Source organism: Spermophilus citellus (genome assembly GCF_964194105.1).
Source record: "Spermophilus citellus genome assembly, chromosome: 2".
Classification (NCBI taxonomy): Eukaryota; Metazoa; Chordata; class Mammalia; order Rodentia; family Sciuridae; genus Spermophilus; species Spermophilus citellus.
This window is the reverse complement of record NC_138183.1, coordinates 198418536-198441093: the sequence shown is the minus strand read 5'-3', so window position 1 is coordinate 198441093 and position 22558 is coordinate 198418536. Positions and strand designations below refer to the sequence as shown.

The 22558-nt window shown below is 36.3% G+C and overlaps 2 protein-coding genes and 1 pseudogene across 3 annotated transcripts; 1 reads left to right on the top strand and 2 right to left on the bottom strand.

The window, feature by feature from the left end:
- Window positions 1-5584: 5584 nt before the first annotated feature.
- On the bottom strand, window positions 5585-6531 carry LOC308642084 (olfactory receptor 56B1-like; annotated as a pseudogene). The gene has a single exon. The product of its transcript is annotated as an olfactory receptor 56B1-like (transcript).
- A 3114-nt stretch (window positions 6532-9645) lies between these two features.
- On the top strand, window positions 9646-10581 carry LOC308634670 (olfactory receptor 52P1-like; the record flags this gene model as incomplete). Its single annotated transcript, XM_081268658.1, has 1 exon — window positions 9646-10581. One exon carries the CDS (start codon window positions 9646-9648, stop codon window positions 10579-10581), a length of 936 nt encoding a protein of 311 aa, XP_081124784.1.
- Window positions 10582-15181: 4600 nt separating this feature from the next.
- Window positions 15182-16193, bottom strand: LOC308642146 (olfactory receptor 52P1-like; the record flags this gene model as incomplete). Its single annotated transcript, XM_081280750.1, has 1 exon — window positions 15182-16193. The coding sequence occupies exon 1, from the start codon at window positions 16154-16156 to the stop codon at window positions 15182-15184; it is 975 nt and encodes a 324-aa protein (XP_081136876.1). The 5' UTR covers window positions 16157-16193.
- Between the last annotated feature and the right edge of the window lie 6365 nt (window positions 16194-22558).

Below are 22558 nucleotides of genomic sequence, written 5' to 3'. Positions count from 1 at the left end.
TACATGTATGTATATATTCACAGAAACATATAAGTAATATGCATTTAATTAAGGTTGCCATAAGAAGTTTATAAAATTATGTTTCAATAATTTATAACTATTTAGTATGAACTAGTCAATAGGGTCACTATTCTTTCCTCCCTCTATACCTCTTTAGTACATTAAACAGTACCTCTTAACTGTAAAGTTCAATACTTGCTTCAAGATATACATTGCATTGTAAATATCATTGCACAAAGCACATTCACAGCTTCTCTTGGATTTAAAGTACTTTATGTAAAGTGTGCAAAATGTTAGATTATTGTTTTAATTATAGTTGTGCAGAAAGAGTAATGGCCTAGGATGGAGCAAAAGATACTGTGGCTATATACTGACCTACATGTATCCAAGTATAAGCAGGTAGTTCTATTACACTTTAAATATGTATCCATGTATCAGAAGCAGACAGAAAAACTAAGGGGAATTTCTGGTTGGTGGTGCAAAATTGTTATCTCCAAGACTCTCAGGAGGCTGAAGCAGGAGCATCAACAACTTAGTGAGACCCTGCCTCAAAAAATAAAATTGGCATAAGTGTGTAGCTAAGTGGTGCAATTGCTCCTGGGTTCAATCTCTGGTGCCACACACATAAACACAAAAGGAATAATAAAATAATAAATAACTCCTAAACAGAAAAAAAAATTTTGATTACTTGTCCACTTTTCTGAAGTACTTCTAAAATACTAGGTAAACATTTTCTCATAATTACTTGTTATATTGTATGGCTTTGTCACTATAACTGGTCTTTTGCTTACACAAGTTAGTTCCATCTTCAATACATTCACAAAGCTCTCCAAGATCGAAATTAAAGACTCTAGTATTAACTACAAATGTAAGCAGTTGCCTTTGTAAAACAGACCTAAAACAATTTCAACACATCATTATTTAATTTCTTCTGCAGAGAAATTGATTCAGCTATGCTAAGGTGTGGGCAGAAAAACTGAATTAGTAATATTTATGCATGAGTATCACCATCTAAAATATAACTTTGATGTTATCTGCTATTTGTCCTCATTCTTAAACTCTGTAGGTAATACTTTTTTCTATTAAACCATATTCACTTATTTGAATCATTCTTCTTTTCATATGAGGTTGCTTGTTCTATCTAGATCTTGCTACACAAAACAAAGACATTGCTCAGTCTTTCCAGAAAATAACCAAGGAAAATTAGACTCCGATTTCAAAGAATAAGGGAACAACAGGTAAAAAGTAAGCAACAGAACTGTTCTCTAGGTGTTTTTTTTTTCATTTCTCCATTTCATGGGAATGATCCACACCTGACATCCATCACTACCAAATCAGTATTTCCTATTTGGATATAGAAATAACATGGATTATCATTGTCACCCAAAGGCAACTGAATTTTAGTGCTGGATTTGGGAACACAAACACTTTCCAAAACAATCCAACCACACACAACATTGTCACCTTCAAATTATGTGAATATAATCATATTTATTTCTGGAAAAATAATAAGCAATTCGTTTTATATCCAACACTCGTCTCCACTTTATCATACAGCTTACATAAAATAATCTTGTCATTATCGCCTCTTTTATAGTTTTGAATACCTTAATTTTTGTGTTGGGCAATAGTAAGCTGAATATAATCTAGTCCAGGTGTTCAGGGTCTTGGTTGGAGAAAAACACAATCCTAGAATAAATGTACATGCACAGATGTTAAACTCTGGATTCTTTTATATCTGTACTAATGAATGGATCCTTGAAAGGATATTGTATGCATGTGTCCCCAAGAGACTATTTCAGAATATCAGAGACACAGATGCTGCTGTGGAAATCAACTATGGAAATCAAGTTCTATGGGGAGAGAAAAAGAATGAGACTTTGAATTCATAGTGCCAACATTATGATAAGAAAGGAAATAATGTCCTATGTGTGTTTTGTCTCTTAGGAAGTATACACAAGAAAGGAAGAAAATAAAAATGTATGTTACTTTAATGAGACTTAATCCTATGGCAGATATGTGTTTGTTTCTTACTGCTTTATGTAAAACAATCAAAAGTACTTAAGCAGGAGAATGTTTTATGCATCCATACCATAATTCATTTATTAAATCTCTTTCATTATTAATGTAGTACTTTATCCACTTAAGTAATGTTTCTGGAGATTTTTTTTTACTTTCTGAGCTAGGTTAGGGTTTGTGTGAACAGGGTTCCTTGTTAAAAAGTTTTCTTTCTTATGTAAGAAAAATGAAGGATCAATATTATAGTGGTCTTAAACATCATCAAAACTGAAATTATCAAATGCATATTTTCTTAAATTATCTTAATGTCCTGAAATATATTATTATTAAAGAAAATGGTTAGGTATATTTCTACATTAATAAATATATGAATATTGATATGCATTTATTGTTTTAACAAAATATGATGCTACTGTTTTACAACATAATGGCTACTATATTGATTTAAAGTTATTTAAGTGGTACATTCCAAAAAAGGATTCTTGTGATGGCATATGTGTACAATTTATTTATACATGGCATATATAGATATAAACATTTTGAGAAGAAATGTTATGATAAATGAGCATCACTGTGAAACTTTTATGACATTTCTGATCTAATTATTTCTCAAAATAAATTTCTATAGTGTATTAGATTCTCCTTCCTTTCTTTCATGCCAATAGATATCTGCCAAATTGATAATAAACTATAATCATCATTTAATAATGCTACTGATTGCTGAATAAAATACTGTTTTAAAATTTTATATTGCTAGCAGAGCTCAATGTCACATGCCTATAATCCCAGCAAATTGCAGGGATGAAGCCGGAAGATTGAAAATTCAGAACAACTTAATGACCCTGTCTTCAAAATAAAATTTTAAAAAAGATTGGGGATGTAGCTCAGGGTTAGAATGCCCCTGGGTTAAAACCCAGTACTGGAAATGAGAATTATATAACCAAATTTAATGCATTGTGATGGAAGTTGCTTTTATCATTTCTCCTTTTGGGATTTGATGGTAATTGGGTAGTTTCAGTAATAAGAATATGATCTAATTGTCTTAATGGTTTCTATATGCTTGACAAAAGTACATCTTATCTATACAGACATGGAAATGTTAACCACCATAGTCCTGTGATCACTTTATAACTAATAGGTTAGGATGGAGAAAAAGATACTGTTTCTATATACCTTATGCAATGTGATATTTTGTTTCACCTATTAGTTGTGAAATGGGCTTTTTGTTGTTGTTCTTTTATATGCAAGGGCGTTTTTGTTGTTCTTTTTAGTAGAATCTATTTTGATGTACTGATACAAACATGGAATATGCTTGTAGTATTCTAATTAATATCCGTGTCTTATGCTAATTCTAATTATGATCCCTGTCTTATGTATGTACATGATGTTGAGATTCAAAGTAGTGTACGAAGGACAAGGGAATGAGTCTGACATAACTTTCTTATGTAAATATATAAAAGTTTATTGACTGATCATACTTCAGGACAGCTGGGGGAAAAAATCAAGATTAAAGATCATAGTACAAAAAGACATGATAACTAAATAAAACATTTGGTCTTGGATAAAATCTCAAACATGGACATAATTGCCATAAAGGATATTATAGAGATGTTTGTAAAATACAGATGTGTATTATGCATTAGTTTTTATTATAGTATCATGTATTTTTTGTTTTATGGTTATATTGATCATTGTCTTCATTATTGTAAATACACAGTGAATTATTTGAGTGAACAGGCAGAGTGTCTATGACTTACTTTTAATGAGTTCATAAAAATGGTGCATAAACACATATATAGATGTACACATGGAAATAAAGAGAAAATCATAAAGTAATGGAGCAATGCATAATTTCTTGTTCTAGTTTTACATTTCCATTAACTTAAAATAACAACAAAATATAAACAATTTAAATTATGTTATAGATAATATAGCAGAAAATAAGTTATTTAAAATGTTGTGTTTTGTTCAGGATTCTGTGATATCTGCTGGCAGCTTCTAAAGTTGTATTCTTTCTTCATTTAAAATAAATAGCTGTTCATTTTCAAATTCTTATTTTCTAAAGAAAGCCCTTCAATTTGAATACACTTCAACTTTAGAAAACCTGGATCTGAAACTGGTAGTCTACAGGGAGACAGGGAAAACCAGACCATGTGAGAAGAGAACAATCCTCTCCCTACCCCACCTCTCTCACACACAGAGACACATGTATGCACATAGAAACACACAGATACAAACATAGCCCCACACACTAGAAGAGAGACCAGGTAGCTTAAAGGGACTGGATGTAAGTTAGTTCTTATGAATTTCAAACTGCAAAATCAAAAAAAAAAATGAGTTGCACTTCTCCCTGGTTTCTGTGGTAAACCTCTATATCCTGTGTTAGGTTATACACTTTTGGCTGATGTGGGATGAAGTGGGATGCTGTTCCTTAAACCAGAGAAGCCTCTTGATTTCAACACTCAGGACAGTGGTGTAGAATAAATGCTCTTCAATCTGCACCCACAATAAACAAACACTGGGGTGACTTTTGCTTGGTTTTCTTTTCTGTAACAACATCATGGTTTACTTTGAAAATCCATGGTTTACACTCCTTACCTCTTCTCACAATGTTTTCTTCATTTTCTTTATGCTTTGCAGCATTTTATAGGCCCTTGCATATATTCATGATAGTTTTGATTCTTCTGGACTGTAGTGTGTACATTTTTGTACTGGGATATCATGGCATCTTTGGTTATAATGTACAAATAAAAATACAGAGAAAATTTGTCATCTCTGTTTTATTGATTTCCCTTAGTTCCCCTATGTATCGTGGTAATGCTTATTTGGGAGAAACTGAAAATATCAAGCACATGTTTTCTTAATTCATCTTAATGTCTCGAAATACATTGTCATTAAAGAAAATGGTTTCATAGATCCATAAAACGTCATGTCTTTTGTCTCTCTTGTATTACCTGAAAAAATATTCATGTCTCACAAAGAAATAGATTCAGGCTAATAAAGGAAACTCTTCACATTATTTTCATCATACCTGAGACCCACGTAGAATGACCCTTTTTAATCTAACTAAAAGGAGAGTGACAGTACATAATATATGATAGATTTTCTAGCTATTGGTAGACCTGAACACCAAATTAATATTCATATTTCAATATATACCTTGTGAAATATCCCAGCTACTTATTGATAGACTCTGAGTGTATATTCAAAAGAAAACAGAAAAGATCAAAGTCCAAAGCAAAGCAACACAGGTCAGATTGAAATATAAGATAAAATATGTAATGCAATATTTCTTCTCTTCACTTGTTTTAAGATTATAAAAAGAGATACAATAACATTCTGAGAGTATGACATGTAATTCATGCTCCTGTCACTTATTTCCTAGGTTGACTATGTGCACTTTTCTGTCTTGTCTTTTCAGAAGCTTTCACAGTTATTTATGTAAAAACATGAACAAAAAGGATCTGAAAGGCATGCACCCACTCCTCTGACCTCTTTGGAAGTCTAATATACAGTATAGAAGAAGCTAAAGTTCATGTACACCAAGGAGAAGATTTCTAGTGTCTTACTTCTTTTGTAAACCTAAGCAAAACACCTTCTGGAAGCCTTCTCTAAGTTCTCTGTTTCTAAGTGCATAAACCATAGATTGAGGGAAGGAGGAATGATGTTTTGCAGACGTTGAGTAGAACTGGAATCAAATCATTCTTAGTCTCTGCCAGGTGAGTTACTGAAACCACTACAACAGCCATGTAGAAGAAGATGAGGATGAGATTGGAGCTGCAAGTGCTCAGAGCTTTGGAGACACCTTCAGCAGAGTTCAGCCTATGGACAGAGCGCAGAATCAGAAAATAGGACAATACGATAAGACTTAGATCACTCCGCATTCCAAGCCATGCCAGGCCTTGACAAATACTGGGCCTCCTATCATCACAAGCCAGGCTTGTCACCCCAAGATGAGAGCACAGGCAATGTTCAATTTCATTCCTGAACCAGTAATGACGCTGGGCTGCAAGTACAGGCACTGGAACGACAAGCCATTTCTAAGCACCATGAACAGGTTAGCTTTGATGATAAAGGAATTGGTGACAATTAGAGGGTAGCAAAGAGGATGACAAATAGCTACATATCAATCAAAATCCATGCAGAGGAAGATTCCAGACTCCATGCCTAGAAAACTGTGAATGGCATAAATCTGAGCAAAGCACTCTTGGAGGCTAATGGCCTTGGCATCAAACCAGAAGATTGCCTGGATCTCTTTGGCACTATGGTGGTGGCCAGGCCCATGTCCACCATAGAGAGGATGCCCAGGAAGAGGTACATAGACTGCTTCAGAGAAGGGTCCTGGTAGATGGTGGTAAGGATGAGGATGTTTTCACCAATTGTGGAGAGATAGAGCAGTGCCAAAGGCAAGGAGAGCCAGTGCTGCCAGCTGTGAAAGCCTGGGAATCCCATCAGAATGAACTCAGAGACCTGGAATTTGGAGCTATTGGAGCCCTTGAAAGATGCAGACATATTTTTCTATGAGAAAAGAAAAAAAATTTTCAGCGTTGTTATCTCTGAATATTATCATTATTAAATATTATTTTTGAACTCTCTCTGTATAGATTGGGGCTATAACAAAATGACTGTTCCGGTCTGTCTGTTACCATAATTTAAGGTGAATTATAAGAAAGTTCTAGGATTTTAGAAAGAAAGGAAACTTAAAAGTCACAGTTTGGGGACTGGGTGTGCAACTTGGTGGCAGAGTGCTTGCCTAGCATGCATGAGCCTCTGGGTTCCATCCCCAACACTGCCAAGACAACAACAACAACAAAGACAATTATTATGTTAACTATCTAGAGAAACTTATCGTGAATCTCAAATATCCTTTTGTATCATATTCAATTATCCCATGCTAGAATATTTATTTATTGATTCTAGCCTTTCTCCAACTTTTTTATTGTTTCAGAAACTTTTTCAATTATTTGGATGTGCTTGTTTTCTTCATATTTATCCCAAGGTTCCTTGACTCAGGTGTTTATTAACTAATAACAAATAGACTTTTAGTGTAGAATTATCAATGGGTGATGAAATTTTTTGGCCATTTCATTAAAAGTTGATTCCATTGACGTTTTATTCTAGTCTACCAAAATTTTGTAATAATAAACTTCAGTGACTTACAGAAATAAACTATTTCACAGATTGGGGGTAGAAATATTTCCTTTCATAATATTTTGTGTGCCCATCTAAGGAGATCACAAAAGAATTGCTTGACAGGAAATTAAGTGATGGAAGATGACTATTTCAAATAAGAATCACATAATGGCATAGATCTTAGCACTTTTTTCCCCTAGTTGAGTCCTAAAGAACTTTGAAAAGTGGGATTAAGTGTAAGCAATATGATTTTTTAAAAAAATCATTGTGTTAAGAACAGTAACTATGATTTCCATCACCTTAAAATTTTTAGTGTGTGATACAGAATTGTTGATGATAGGTATAATGTTGAACAAAAGGTCTCTGAGATTTGTAACCACTGAGTAGGAATTTTATCCTATCTAGCAAGATGACTTATCTATCATATTGAGAAAACTGTCAGGGGATGCTCAGAATTGTTAAAAATTAAATAACTAGACTTATTATCAAAATTAGACTTATTATCTTTCCTCAAAAATTCTTGCTTTTCATATTGTCTTTATCTTGTAAGGTCACCCAACCAGTCAAGTCTGAAACAGGTTTTGAGATAAAGCAGTCTTCTTTTTCTTTTCCAGAAATTAGATGAGAATTCCAAAAGAGAACTGGAATGGGAATCATTTGGTTATACAAAACCTGCTACTTCTGTGAAATGCTTATTTATCACTTTATAGCCTCATGTTGCGTAGCCTTTTCTCTTTGGTGTATTCCCATTTGTTTTCTTTTTTTAAGCTACATGTTTTATCTATTTAATTTATTTACTGATTATAGACAAATTGTAGTTGTATTTATTTGTGGGGCACAAAGTGTTGTTAAAATTTTTAGCCAATCCCTAAAAAACAAATACCAAATGTCTTCTTTGATATAATGAGAGCAACTAAGAACAGAGCAGGGAGGAAGAGCAGGAAGAAAAGATTAACATTAAACAGAGACATGAGGAGGGAGGGAAAGGGAGAAAAAAGGGAAATTGCATGGAAATGGAGGGAGACCCTCATTGTCATACAAAATTACGTATAAGAGGTTGTGAGGGGAATGGGATAATAAACAAGGAGGGAAATGAATTACAGTAGATGGGGTAGAGAGAGAAGATGGGAGGGGAGAGGAGGGGGGATAGTAGAGGATAGGAAAGGTAGCAGAATACAACAGTCACTAATAGGGCATTATATAAAAATGTGGATGTGTAAACGATGCGATTCTGCAATCTGTATTTGGGGTAAAAATGGGAGTTCATAACCCACTTGATTCTAATGTATGAAATATGATATGTCAAGAACATTTGTAATGTTGTGAACAACCAATAAAAAAAAGAAAAAAAAATTTAATACATTGTGAAAAGATTATGTTAAACATATTAATGTACTTATCACCCAAAATATTTAATATTTAATATATAATATTAAATAAATTTGTAATATTATTTACAAATTTATTCTCAGTGATTGAAATGTTCAGTAATCAATTATTAGTTATATTCAGGATTCAGTTTAATTGACCTAAAAATCAGAATTATTTCTCCCATCTAACAGAAGTGTTGTCCCCTTTTTGCCTCAGCTGCCCATTTCTCTAACATGCAGTCTCTTGTAAATACATTTATACACTCTGCTTTTATGAGTTCCATTGTTATAGATTCCACATGAGAGAGTTTGCAGTATTTGTCTTTCTGTGTTTGGCTTATTTCACTTAGCATATTGTTTTCTAACTCCATTAATATCACAAAAGGCAGATTTTCTTCTTGAAGTCAAAGTACTATTTGTTTGTATATATCATTCCTCTTTATTTGTACTTCTCTTGATGGGCACTTAGATTGAATCCATAACTTGGCAATTGTAAATAATGTGGAAATAAACATGAATATTCAGATATCTCTTTGAAATGTTGACTTAAAACCGTTTGTGTACATACCCAGAATAGGGACTGCTGGATCATAGTGGAACTCCATGTTTAGTTTTCCCCATATTCTTCTAAATGTTTTTCCCTGGTTGACATTTGTTTCTCCCTAGTGATCCAATTAAGAGAAGCAATGAATCTGAGCTTACAGAAAAAGCATTGCTTGCCATATTTTTATTCCCAAACCTTTTTATTATGTTTTAATAGTTACATATGACAATATAATGATCTTGACATTTCATACATTTGAATCAAATGGGGTATCATTTCTCATTTTTCTGATTGTACAGGTTGCAGAATCACATTGGTCATACAGTCACGTATATACATACTGCAATAATACATACATACTTTATATACAACCAGAGATATGAAAAAATTGTGCTGTATATGTGTAATAAGAATTGTCATGTGTTCCACTGTCACTTATTTTTTTAAAAAATAATTAAAAAAATAGCAATGAAAATAAAGTTTAAAAAAGAATATAAACAAATAAAAACAACCTGCCATGCATATCTCATTGGAAGGTGTCTAAACTTTGTTTTAAACAATCACCAACAAGTTTCCATCATGCTACTCTTCAACCATTCCAGCTTCATGACCTTCACTCTGATGGGCATACCTGGCTTAGAGTCACAGCATTTGTGGCTATCTCTTCCTTTCTTCTCCATGTTTTTGACTATCCTCATTGGCAACAGTGCTGTCCTCTTCCTCGTGATCACAGAGCCCACGCTTCACACACCAATGTACCTGTTCCTGGCCCTGCTGATGGTGACTGACCTCATATCTACTCTAACTCTGATGCCCAAGGTCCTGTGTCTCTTCTGGTTCAATGATAGAGACATAGCTTCCAGTGCCTGTTTTACCCAGATGTTCTTCATCCATGGAGCATCCGTAGTACGATCAGCCCTCCTTGTTGCAATGGCTTTTGACCGTTTTGTGGCTGTGTGTGAGCCATTACACTACAACACAATTCTGAGCCATTCTCTAGTTGGACGCCTGGGACTGCTGGCTGTAGCCAAGGGAGTGATTCTTATCCTGCCCATGCCTCTTCGACTTCAAAGGTTAACTTTCTGCCACAGGGTCATTCCTCACACATACTGTGACCACATGGCTGTGGTGAAAATGGCCTGTAGCCACACTAGACCCAATCGAATTTATGGACTCTTTGTGATCTTGCTCGTGGTAGGACTTGATCTGCTGCTTATTGGCTTCTCTTATGCCCTGATCCTGCAGGCTGTAGCACGACTCAACTCTCGAGATGCCACCTTCAAAGCCCTCAACACCTGTTCAGCTCACCTCTTTGTCATCCTGGTCACTTATGTGCCTGCACTCTTTTCTTCTGTCACCCACCATATTGGTCAAAATATCCCACCTCATGCCCATATTCTCCTCTCCAATCTCTACCTTCTCCTACCCTCGGTGCTCAACCCCATCATCTATGGTATGAAGATGAAGGAAATACGGGTCAAGGTAACCAAATGCCTGTGCAGAGGATCCAAATAGGATGCAGGTCCAAAACTAATCCTGCTAGTAAATGAACAATTAAGACAACTGACATTGCTTTTGTCCAACCATCTAAGACTCCATTGTATTTCCAAATGAGTGAAAAGGATGGTCCATGGAAGTCTGCTTTCTTTCCTCCCTCCCTTTCTTCATTTTCCTTCCTGGTGAAATACATATTCCAAAAGATTTTATTGCAAGGAAAAACATGCATCCAAATGCATAATTGAAAAGATTTCTGAGACTGGAAGTACATATTTAAAAGCATGTGTAATAAGGAAGCTACCTGTATCCGAAATGATATTCCTTTACTTGAAGTGATCTAGAGTGATGTGCATCATGCAGAAAATCGAAACTTGTATTGTTGTGATGATGAATGCCTAACTGATATGTTGTTGTTTTTGATGTTGTTGTTAATAGATTTATGATTATACATAGTAGTTAGGTTTATCTTGACAAACTCATACCTACATAGAAACTGATTTCTGCTCTTGATCTCCCTTTTTCCCTCTGGTTCTCCCTCCCTTCTCCCCTTGTCCTTCCTCTACTCTATGAGACTTCCTTTTACTTGTCCATTAATTGTTGGCATGTTTTAAATCATTGTAATGAGTGACATTTCTATTGAATTATTTAAATATATAGTTATCACCAGATCAATTGCACAATGTAAAATAGCAAATGCAAGATTAGATGGTTAAACAGAAATGATCCCTTTCTTAGAAAATGTTAAACAAAATGAAAATACAATGCATAAAAAATGTTGAGAAAATTTATAGCCACAGTTTGAACATAATTTAAAATCAACTTTGTAATTGTGAAGTTCACGACTGAATATGAAAATTAGAGTCCTGCCTTCTAGATTTTGGGGGCTGTGCTACTTTTCTTGGGAGTTGAGGTGCTTATCAAAATAAGGGACTTTACCACATGGCCCAAAAGACCTATATGCTATAAGAATACACATCACAAGAGCAAACGTGCTAATGTCATGCGTGTTTCACTTTCCCTCTTCACAGGACCTAATGAAATGTCCACAGCATTTTAAAATATATGTTCTCCATATATTAAATTGACGGTTAAATTTTTTTAAGTCAGATAAAAGAAAATTATGAGTAAATCTTCCTCTCCCCCCCCTCTCCTGTATTCCTTTAAGGCAATGGTCAGTAAATTTTTCCTGTAACATTTCAGATATTTAATATTTTTGAATTTTCAGGTAATGGTATTAAAGTCACAATAAAGCAACACTATCAATATAGTACAAAAGCAGTCATATATGATATATAAACAAATAGGTTTGGCTATTTACAAAAATAGGTGGTAGACTGAATTTAGCTCATAATCCATAATTTTTCAAGTTCTGCTCCACAGCTACATCATTGCTTTCAAAAACAAATAATTGGGATTAACCAAAATATCTATAATATAGGATTAAAAAAAACATGAAACAGTTTTTAAAAACTAAATCTATATATACTATCATGGGTTGATATCAATAATATTAGAGTAAATAATATATTATAAAGTGTATAAATATGCTATTTCCCTTTTGTAATAATAACACTTAGAGGATTTTGTTTACATGATAAACACATGTCTGAATGGACATGTGTTTTACTGGTTTGAGTAACCAGTAAAAATCACATCAACCCAGAATGTGGCCTTGTTTGGAAATAAAGTCTTTGCACATGTAATAAAGTTGAAATAAAATTATACTGGGTTATGGTGATATAATTTAATGACTGGTGTCCTATGAGAAGAGGGATCTATGGACACAGGAAGGAGAACACAAGAGGATGATAGGGAGAAGTACACCATGATGATATGGGGAAGACACCATGAGATGACTGACAGATGTTAGTGATGTGTTTCAAGGCAAGGAATGCTAGGGATTGACAGCAACCATCAGAAACAGAAGAGAGGCAGAGAAAAGATGCTCCCCAAGAGCCTTCAGAGAGAGAGTGATCCTTCTGACAAATCTACTTTGGCCTTGTACCTCCAGAACAGTAAGAGAAAGAAAAGTCTACCCAGTTCGTGGCAGTTTGTTATACCAGCTCTGAGAAAGAAATACACATGATAAAATATGACCACTCATTATCTGGGAGCATCTTTACCTTCTGCAAGTTATATTTTTGATGTTTAAATTTTATGCTATGAATTTAATAATCAGGCAAAAATTGCTATGAGTGAAAATTTAAAGTGCACATATCCTTTTATGTGGTAGCTATTTTTATATATTTATTTTTAGTAATACTTATTTTGTGCAAAAAATGAATAAACAGTCAATATAGCAAGGTTCTCATGTAGTTTTTTTTAAAAAAAAGTCTAGAAACAAACATCTGTCTATAAGCAAGCGACTACTTAAGTGAATACTGACAAATATGCAAAGGAAGAATATAAATATTTGAGAAGTAATAAAATAGGCTTACTATGCTGATATAGAATAATCACTAAGAGAATTAAATAAACAAAAGCCTTCTAATAACATATTTGCCTTTGTGTAAATTGTACACCATAATTCAATTTTTCCCACAGATAGTATTTGTTTATTTTCACTGTATATCATGTTAAATAGAATTACTGTAAATATGAATCTTATCCTACATAAAATATGTATTTTTTCTTAAGTTCACACTTAGTAAATAGCTAAAAGTTAAACTACTCAAATACCAAATTTATAATGACCCAATTTGTGTCATCTATCCACATATGAATGCCCCAGTCTGAGTTTTTAGGATTTGGGGTTTATGTACACAAGAAGATCTGATTATCTTAATGGTGACAGACATTGTTGTTTCTATAACCTCCAAAATATTTTTTAAAAATATTGAAAAATTTATTTTAAAAAAATTTGTATTAAAAATAAAATAGCTTTTTAAGAACATATAGAAACAATATTAATTCCCATTAATACTATATTGAAACTAGTGGCGGACAATAAATAGAATGGGGTGGGAGAAGACCTGCTACCATATGAAATCTTTTTCCACTTTTCATTTGTCAACCATTGCTTAAACATTCTCTAATTAAATTGTAGGTATATTTCAGCAATCCAAAGCAGGAATTTCCTTAAAAACAGACTACCTTTGAGATAGCTCTGCCACAGTGTAACCGATGTTAACAGTCCACCGTTCCTGGTCAACTCCTCTAAGGTCTGATAAGGTCTGGGTTGCTTCTGATGAGGTTTTCTTATATTGCAGTCAAAGAGACTTGGTTACTCTCCATCCTCTTCTGTTATTAACAAATTGAATTGATCTGAACAAATTCAATTTCTATCCTCTGTCCTACTCACATTTTTAAAAGAACGAAGTTTGTAGTTTTCCTGTAGAACTATAAAATATAACTCTGTGGAAACAGAGACTTTTTCATTCTACTATATATTCTACCACAATTGAATGCTTTGCCAAATACACATATGTTGTTAACAACAGTGCAAAAAAATAGATAGCAAAATAATAGTAGTAGTAGTAACATTCTTATTTAGTTCTCTGTGAAAAGTAAGACTCACAGAGAAGTAAAGATTTGGAAATATGCATACCTGCAGAAGCTCTTTTTCTACCAGGGGTCTTTTAAATGTATTTTTAAAGAATATCTTCTAAAGCTACCTGAAATAACTGTAGTTGCAAAAATTTATTTTTCTTAATAAAAATAGATATTTTGATACTAAAAGTTGGAAAATTAATAAAAAATATCTGTGGAGTGGGCTCAAAAGGTGAACCCTTTATTGATCCCAAAGGAAGTCACATTGATTGTTAAATTAGACAATTCTTATATACCACTTCATAATAATTTCCAATTCATAGTTACATAACTGTAACCCTTAACAGAATGTTCTCAGAGTTGTATCTTTAAAGAAGATTCTTCTCAGATGCTAGATTTAGGAGAGACAAGCAGAAGAACTGACTGTAGGAGTCTGCACAACTATGAATATCAACATTTTCATTCTAAGAGCTTCCTATTTATCCACTTTCCTCAGATGTTTCTCTGGAAATTGGATATTTTGCTTCCTGTATATATTCCCTAGGTCTACAAGGAAGTGGCAAGTCCAGTTGCCCAGATATAATGCTTCTTCAGTAGGGGCAACAAAATAGTGACTCTAAATTCAATTTCAAACTTTCCCTGTCTCTTCTCACTCCCTTCAGATGAACTTCTCCACATCCCACCCTCTCCTTGACACACAAATACAAACACTCACCCATGTCTACACACACCTTGGCCTTGCCTTGGCAGACAGAATACTATTCATCAGTGATGGGCAAATTATTTTCTGCTCTCATGTTCTCTCCATATGGAAACATTCCACCCCATCTTACATGTATTTTGTGTGTGTTGGTGTTCAACATGCTTTTTGCATATATTATCAGGTATAACTTGCTCAAGCATTATCAGGTATGGAAAGCAGGTGTCATTATTTTATTTCATAGGGCTTAATTACCTTGCTTTGGAGTTACTGAGACCAAGAAACTGTCTTGCCCATTAGCCCTCTGTCCAAATATAAACATCCCATCAGCTAATCTACTGGCATGACATGTTTCTATCTCTAGTCAATTCCCCCCTACACGGCATTCATTTAACATTTTTTTTCCGTGAACCCACAACTGCTGGATTATCAAACAACTTTCTGCCTGTGGGCAATGGTTATAGGCTCCTTCCTCCAACAACTGTATTTAGTTACTTTATCCCGAAATTCCTTGGTTTTTACTCCATAAATAATTGGGTTGAGCATTGGAGGTACAAGGAAGTAAAGATTGCCAAGAATGGTGTGGACGTGGGGTGGAATACCTCTGCCAAAGCGGTGCGTAAGAAAAGAGAAGAGAGAAGGCGTGTAAGAAATAAGCATGACACAGATATGTGTGGTGCAGGTGTTGACTGCTTTGTGGTGGGCTTCCTTAGACGAGAGGCGCAATATAGCTTGGATGATTAGCACGTAAGATGAGGCTATCGCAGAGATGTCTAATCCAGCAACCAGCAGGGCCACCACCAAACCATATATCCGGTTGACTGTGGTGTCCACACATACCATCTTTACCACAGCCATGTGCTCACAGTAGGTGGTGGGGATGACACGGTTGGCATGAAAGGGCATATGCTGGAGGAGGATGGGCATGGGGAGAATGAAGAGGATGGCTCTCACCAAACTCACTAGACCAATGACCCCAATGCGATTATTGGAAAGGATGGTGGCATAGTGCAGGGGCTTGCAGATGGCCACATAGCGGTCAAAAGCCATGGTCATCAGGATGGCTGACTGCATGGCAGAGATGGAGTGGATGAAGAACAGTTGGACCAGGCAGCCTTCATAGCTGATCTCACTCTGGCCAAACCAGAAGATGCACAGTACCTTAGGAATGGTGGTTGTCGACATGCCCAGGTCTGTGAGGGCCAAGAAGCACAGGAGTAGGAACATGGGCTTATGCAGGGAGCGCTCTGTGGAAATGGTGAAGAGGATGGTGCAGTTTCCGAGCACGGTGATAAAGTACATGGAGGAGAAGGGAATAGATATCCATTTGTGTTTGTCTTCCATTCCAGGAATGCCTTGGAGAATGAAGAAAGAAGGGTGGCCTGTGACATTGCAAGTAGTCATGGCGGCACCCTGGTGAAGTACCTGAGGGGAGCAATAAAGACACTGCCTGAACTTCAGTATTATAAAAGCAAGAGCTTCCAAGTGGAAAACAAGGATTAGAATGTTAAGATACTCAAAAATGATTCTGAAATTTTGACAGTGTATGTCATGCAATATAAGACTATACTGAAATATTACAGCAATTATAATGTAGTACAACAGCATCAGTATCTAAAAGATTGTTTTATGATCAATGTTTTATTAAGGCTAGACTGATTAATTATTTGTTAATAAAATTTGGTTATTAAATGTATGTGAATATATGAAGAACTTAATCTATTTCTATTAAGAAATAGAGCTTAAAATATGCAAAACAAAAATGAACAGAAACACAAAACTAAATAAATAAAATTCCCCCTCTCAGGAAATAAAAGATGAAACTTAGCAACAAATTTTTAAAATTAATATAACTTCAAAGTTATGTTGAATCCTGTATTCAAACATTTAAAAATACACATTTTTAGTAAATATAGGATCAGAGGTAGTGGGGATATTTTTAATGAAGATTTTGTAGTGGTGATGAAGAATGAGGTACACAATAGCTGAGCTCAAGGAGCAGGCAATGGGAATGTGAACTTGAAGTCTACCCTTACCTGGAACTACTTACCTGAAAGTGAGGTAGTGAGAGAGTGGGCAGCTTTTCCAAGACACCTGTTGAAAATGTGCTTGGGTGAGCATGTACATATGTGTGCATGTGTGTTTTAGCAAATATTACGTTGGTTGTGGAGACCAAACTCATGACCCTGCATCTCCTTACTTTCCTGCCCCCAGCATCCAAGTTGTGGTCCACTAAATAACCAAAGCAAAGACTCCCAGGGTGCCCAGAATTGATTCTCCCCTGATACATAAAGGCACCATTACTATTATGTGTGACATTGACTCTGGAGATTGCCCTGAGCTCCCAAGAGATAAGGCTGATTGATCTTAGGGATTCTGGGAATAGTGAATATTTGCAAGGTCTGGAGGAGCTTAGAGAGAGAGAGAAGGTACAGTTTAAGCTGAATAGAAAGATGAACAGATAAAGAAAGTGGTGTCTGTTTATGTGTGTGTGTATTTTCAGTCTTAAGAATGGAGATCCTGCCATTTGCTAAAACATGAATGGACTTGGAGGACTTATGCTAAGTGAAATAATCCAGAAGCAGAAAAAAGGACACTGCATGATCTCACTTATATGTGGAATCTTTTATTAAAAAGTCAAAATACAGATATTGAAAATAAAATCATGATTATTAGGATCAAGGTAGGAGGTGGAAATGTGGAGGCATAGGTCAAAAGATCCCAAGTTGCAAATAGGGATGAACAAGTAGGAAAGATCTAATGTGAACACTGAGGACTGCAGTCAATAACCTTGTGCTGTGTGAAACATTTGTTGAATGAGTAGATCATAGCTTCTCTTATGGCAGTGAGAATGATGGGTAGCCCTAATTCACTACAATAACCACTTAAATATAGACATTAAAATGTATTTAAAAAAGTCAAAGTCTAAAATATGACACTAGATTCAGGCCTAGTAAATTGAATTTGCCAAAGATTCTTATTCCCAAATGTGTACGTGTGGGAATCAGGGAGGCAAGTAATTCCTGACTGGAGTGATCATGCCATGAAGGCATCAGAGATAAAACCCTTGTTGAGGATCTTAGCCAAACAGTATAGAATCCTCAAATTTTTCTGTCCCTAGTCTCATCCTGACTTTCCCTCTCTATCCTTTTCCCCAGGCCAGTGGCTTTATCCTAGACATTCTCCAGGGTGTCTTCTGCTGTCCATTCCTCCCCTCCCATCCTTACATCATCTGTGGCTCCAGCATTTCCCCATCTTCTTGGTCCTCATGTGGCCAGATATATTTTTCCCTTTAGTTGAAAGCAAGAAAGTTATTAAGGTGTGTTTAAAAATCAATTTTCCAGGCTGGTGCTAGGAGCCACAAGCAAATATACAATGTATGGCACCTTTGGTTGTAAAGTGACGCCAGCTAGCCACTGAGATAATTATGTTAAGATTTACATTCATATGGAAATTGGACTCCCGCTGTTCACCTTGGCCTGCTACCAGATTCATGTTACGGGACTCATGGAGAGTTCCCATTGGTTGGGGAAGGATAGTAGGAGGGAATTCCGGGGGAGGTCCGGGGGACCCCCGGTTCCGGGGAACGCGCGGTTCCGGTGGAGGCCCGCGTGGGAGGACCGGGTTTGGCTTGCCAGCGCCTACAGAGTATTGGCGGCTTTTTCAAAATAAAGTTTTGTTCCTGCTTGAGTGGCTCATGATTCTGTGCCCAGCCAAGACTGCGGCATTTGGCGGCCCGCGCGGGGAACGCCTGAAGCTTAGAGGTGAGTAAAATTGCTCGCCCCTGAGGGAAGGCGACAGGATGGGTGCCCATCTCAAAAAACAGTGTGTTCTTGTTTTGATTTATTTTGTTTTTATTTCGAGCTCCCTAGCCCTAGAATTTTCTCAGGCGAACTGGGAAAAATGGTTGGCTCAAGGTTTGAAGTTATTCGGCCCTGAGAAAGAGAAAATCGATACAACCATTCTCTGCTCCGTTTTTGTTTCATTCTGTTTCGGCTTTGTTTTATCCTATCTTATTGGGTTACGTTACCTTTATAGTAGATTAGAATCCAGTAAAAAACAAACCGAAAAACTGTTAAGTAAATTGTTAGAGGTCTGTGGGGAGCCATTCTGACACGTGATTGGGTGACTCCCGTTAAGGGCCTGAGGCACTCTGGCTGTGTCGGAGTTATCCCGACCCTTTCCTGATGAGAGAGCCCATCCGTGTGGGGGTGTGCGTAACCACTGACCCTGGAGACCCAATCACTGACCTTGACCTTGGAGTGCAGCCCCCCCTCAACCTTCATTGGATGGAATTCTCCCCTGAATCTCTTGTTTCCCCCAAATAAAAGGCTGATCCCCGGCGTGTTCGCTCTCTCTCTCCCCTGCTAGCCCAGAGTAATCCTCGCTGCCCTGCTGGGCGGCTGGAGGCAGGGAAACGGAGGCGAGCCGTCTTGGACCTAGCATTAAAATAAGGTACTGTCTGTGTGTTTTATTTTGATCTCTTCTAGCTAACTGAATGCCAGAACCTCATTAATGAAACCACTGCGCAGGCCGCGTGGTAGAATTGGCGCCCAAGAGGGGGGCATTCTGAATTAGTTAGATTGAGTGGGAGCGCGCGCTAAAAAGATTAAGGGAAAGAAATAAAGAGAAAGGAAGATAAGGAAATAGAAATAAAGAAATAAAGAGAAAATAAGGAAGATAAAGAATAAAGAGAAAAATAAGGAAGAGGTGACATTTGGGTCACAAAGGTAATAAAGAGGATAAGGAAAATAAGAAATAAGATAAGAGAAAGGAAAAAGTGACATTTGAGTCACAAAAGTACCGGGAGATATTGAAGGAAAGAGACGTTAATTTACTTAAAATGGGAAATTCTACTTCTTCGGATAAGGAAATGTATCTAACTATTTTAGACAGTATAATTAATCAGAAAGGAAAACAGATAAAGAAAACTCAGTTATTGCAATTCTTAAAGATTGTAGGTGAATATTGTCCTTGGTTTTGTGACCAAGAGTCTCCAAATTTACTTAATTGGGAGAAATTAAGAAGAAAAAAAGTTTGTCTTTTTAAAAATAGGGGCCAGAGTTCACAGCCGCCTGAAGACCTTTTAAGAGACATTCAAAGACCTATTAAGTCTATTCAAATGGAAAATCAGCCTGAGGCTAAGTTAACAAAAGCACTAGGGACCAAGGTTAGAAATGTGAACTTAAGGTCGCAGCCCCATGCGGAGGATTTAAATGGCGCGGATCAGCCCGCTTTCTCACCGCTGCCGGCATTCTCTCCTAGTGGGAGCCAGGGAATTCCAGGAACGGTCGCACAGTGTGACGTCACTAGCGGCGCCGACCAGGACAGTCCGCGATTTTTACCGGAACAGAGACATGGATCACAGACAGTTTTCTTAGGACCTTCAGAGACAGTTGAATTAGATCCTGAAACGGGACCAACACAAATCCCTACTGGGATTTCCGGGCCACTTCCTGAGAATACTGTAGGTTTAATTTTGGGGCGTAATAATTTAAAGGGAGCTATTGAAGTAATACCTGGTGTGATAGATTCAGAATTTAAAGGACAATTATATGTTACTGTAAGATCCAATTATGCCCTAAGACTCACCCCAAAGGATATTTTTGCTCAATTAATATTATTGCCTTGTGTCTCAGAAAGGCACCTGCCGGCAGATTCAGTTTCTAAACCGCCGGACAGAGTATATTGGTCCCAGTTAGTGCGACAAGAACGCCCTTTATTAAAACTTAGAATTAATAATAAAAATTTCCTAGGAATTATTGACACAGGCGCTGATAGCTCCGTGTTGTCCAGCCGATTTTGGCCCAGGACATGGCCTCTGCATACAGCCTTAGCTAACCTAGAAGGAATAGGAAAAATTTCACAGCCTGCTCAAAGTGCCAACTATCTCCGTTGGGAAGGTTCTGATGGAAACAGTGGAATATTTAAGCCTTATGTGTTAGAGTCTTTACCAGCTAATCTATGGGGAAGAGATATTCTAGCCAAAATGGGACTGCTACTAGTTACCCCAAATTCTATAAGGTCAGTTGAAGAAATTAATCAGAGGTATTTTCCTGGAGATGATAGGGAAACCTTTCAGGAAAAATATCTGTTTACAAGCCAGTCTCCACGGCAAGGATTAGTAAATACTTCAGGACAAAATTTTTATTAGGGGCACTGAGTACTTCCCCGATCCTTAAGACAGCTGAAAAAATTACGTGGCTCACAGAAGAGCCTATTTGGATTTCTCAGTGGCCCATCTCAGGGGAAAAGCTTAAAATAATTCATAGATTAGTTGAGGAACAACTTCAAGCTGGTCATATTGAACCAACACTTAGCCCTTGGAATACACCTATTTTTGTTATTAAGAAAAAGTCAGGAAATTGGAGATTACTACAGGATTTAAGGGCAATAAACCAGGCAATTCAGCCTATGGGATCATTACAGCCAGGACTTCCCTCCCCCACAGCCATTCCTTTAGATTATAGCTTGATAGTAATAGATTTAAAAGACTGTTTTTTCTCTATAAGGTTACATCCTGAAGATTGTGAAAAATTTGCTTTCACTGTCCCAGCAGTTAATTTTAAGGAACCTGTTAAAAGATACTGCTGGAAAGTCCTTCCTCAGGGAATGCGTAATAGCCCTACACTGTGTCAAAAATATGTTGATCAGGCAATAGATCCCATTAGAAATAGCTTCCCTGATGCATACATTATTCATTTTATGGATGATATATTATTGGCCCATGCTAATCCAGAAATACTTTCAGAAATTTTTACTCAGTTAGAGGCTTCCCTTACAACTATGGGTTTATGTCTAGCTCCTCAAAAAATTCAAAAGGTATCTCCTTTTCAATATCTAGGTCAGATAATTCAAGGGAGTACAATCCGTCCTCAAAATCTTCAGATAAGAGTTAAGGAGTTACGTACCCTTAATGATTTTCAAAAACTATTAGGAGATATCAACTGGCTAAGACCATCCTTAAAGTTAACTACTTCTGAGTTAAGTCCTTTATTTCAGATATTACAAGGAAATCCTTCTCCAACCTCTCCACGTCAACTAACTTTGGAGGCCAAAGCAGCCTTAAGGAAAGTGGAAATTGCAATTAAAAATGCACAGCTTACTAGAATAGATCCTAAAGAAATACTGTATTTATTAATATTTCCAACTGAGCATACCCCAACAGGAGCCATATGGCAAAGATTAGGAGTTATTGAATGGATCTACTTATCTCATTCCCCTCAAAAAACATTACTTCTTTTTCATGATTCTACAGCTCAATTAGTAATTAAGGGTAAAACTAGGATTTTACAATTAATTGGATCTGAGCCTGATATCATAATTATTCCATTTTCTGTTCAACAGACTAATTGGCTTTTTCAAACTTCTACTTCATGGCAGATAGCTTTTGCAGATTTCCCTGGCCAGATAGATAGCCATTATCCTCGTGATAAGATTGTACAATTTGCATCATTAACATCACTTATTTTTCCAAAGATTGTACGTTCTCATCCAATAGAGGGAACTTTATCGGTGTTCACAGATGGTTCCAGCTCTGGTAAGGCAGGTTTCTTTAGCCGTGTTCACACAGAGGTAATACAAACTTCTTATACTTCAGCTCAAAGGGCAGAACTTCAAGCCCTGATTTTGGCCTTAGATTATTTTTCAAATGAGCCTATTAATATCTATTCTGACAGCTTATATGCAGTCAGAGTTACCAAAAATATTGAAACCTCAGTTATTGGGTTTACTTCATCACAGGAGTTATTTGAATTATTTCATAATTTACAAAAGACAGTGCTAATGAGGAAGTACCCATGTTTT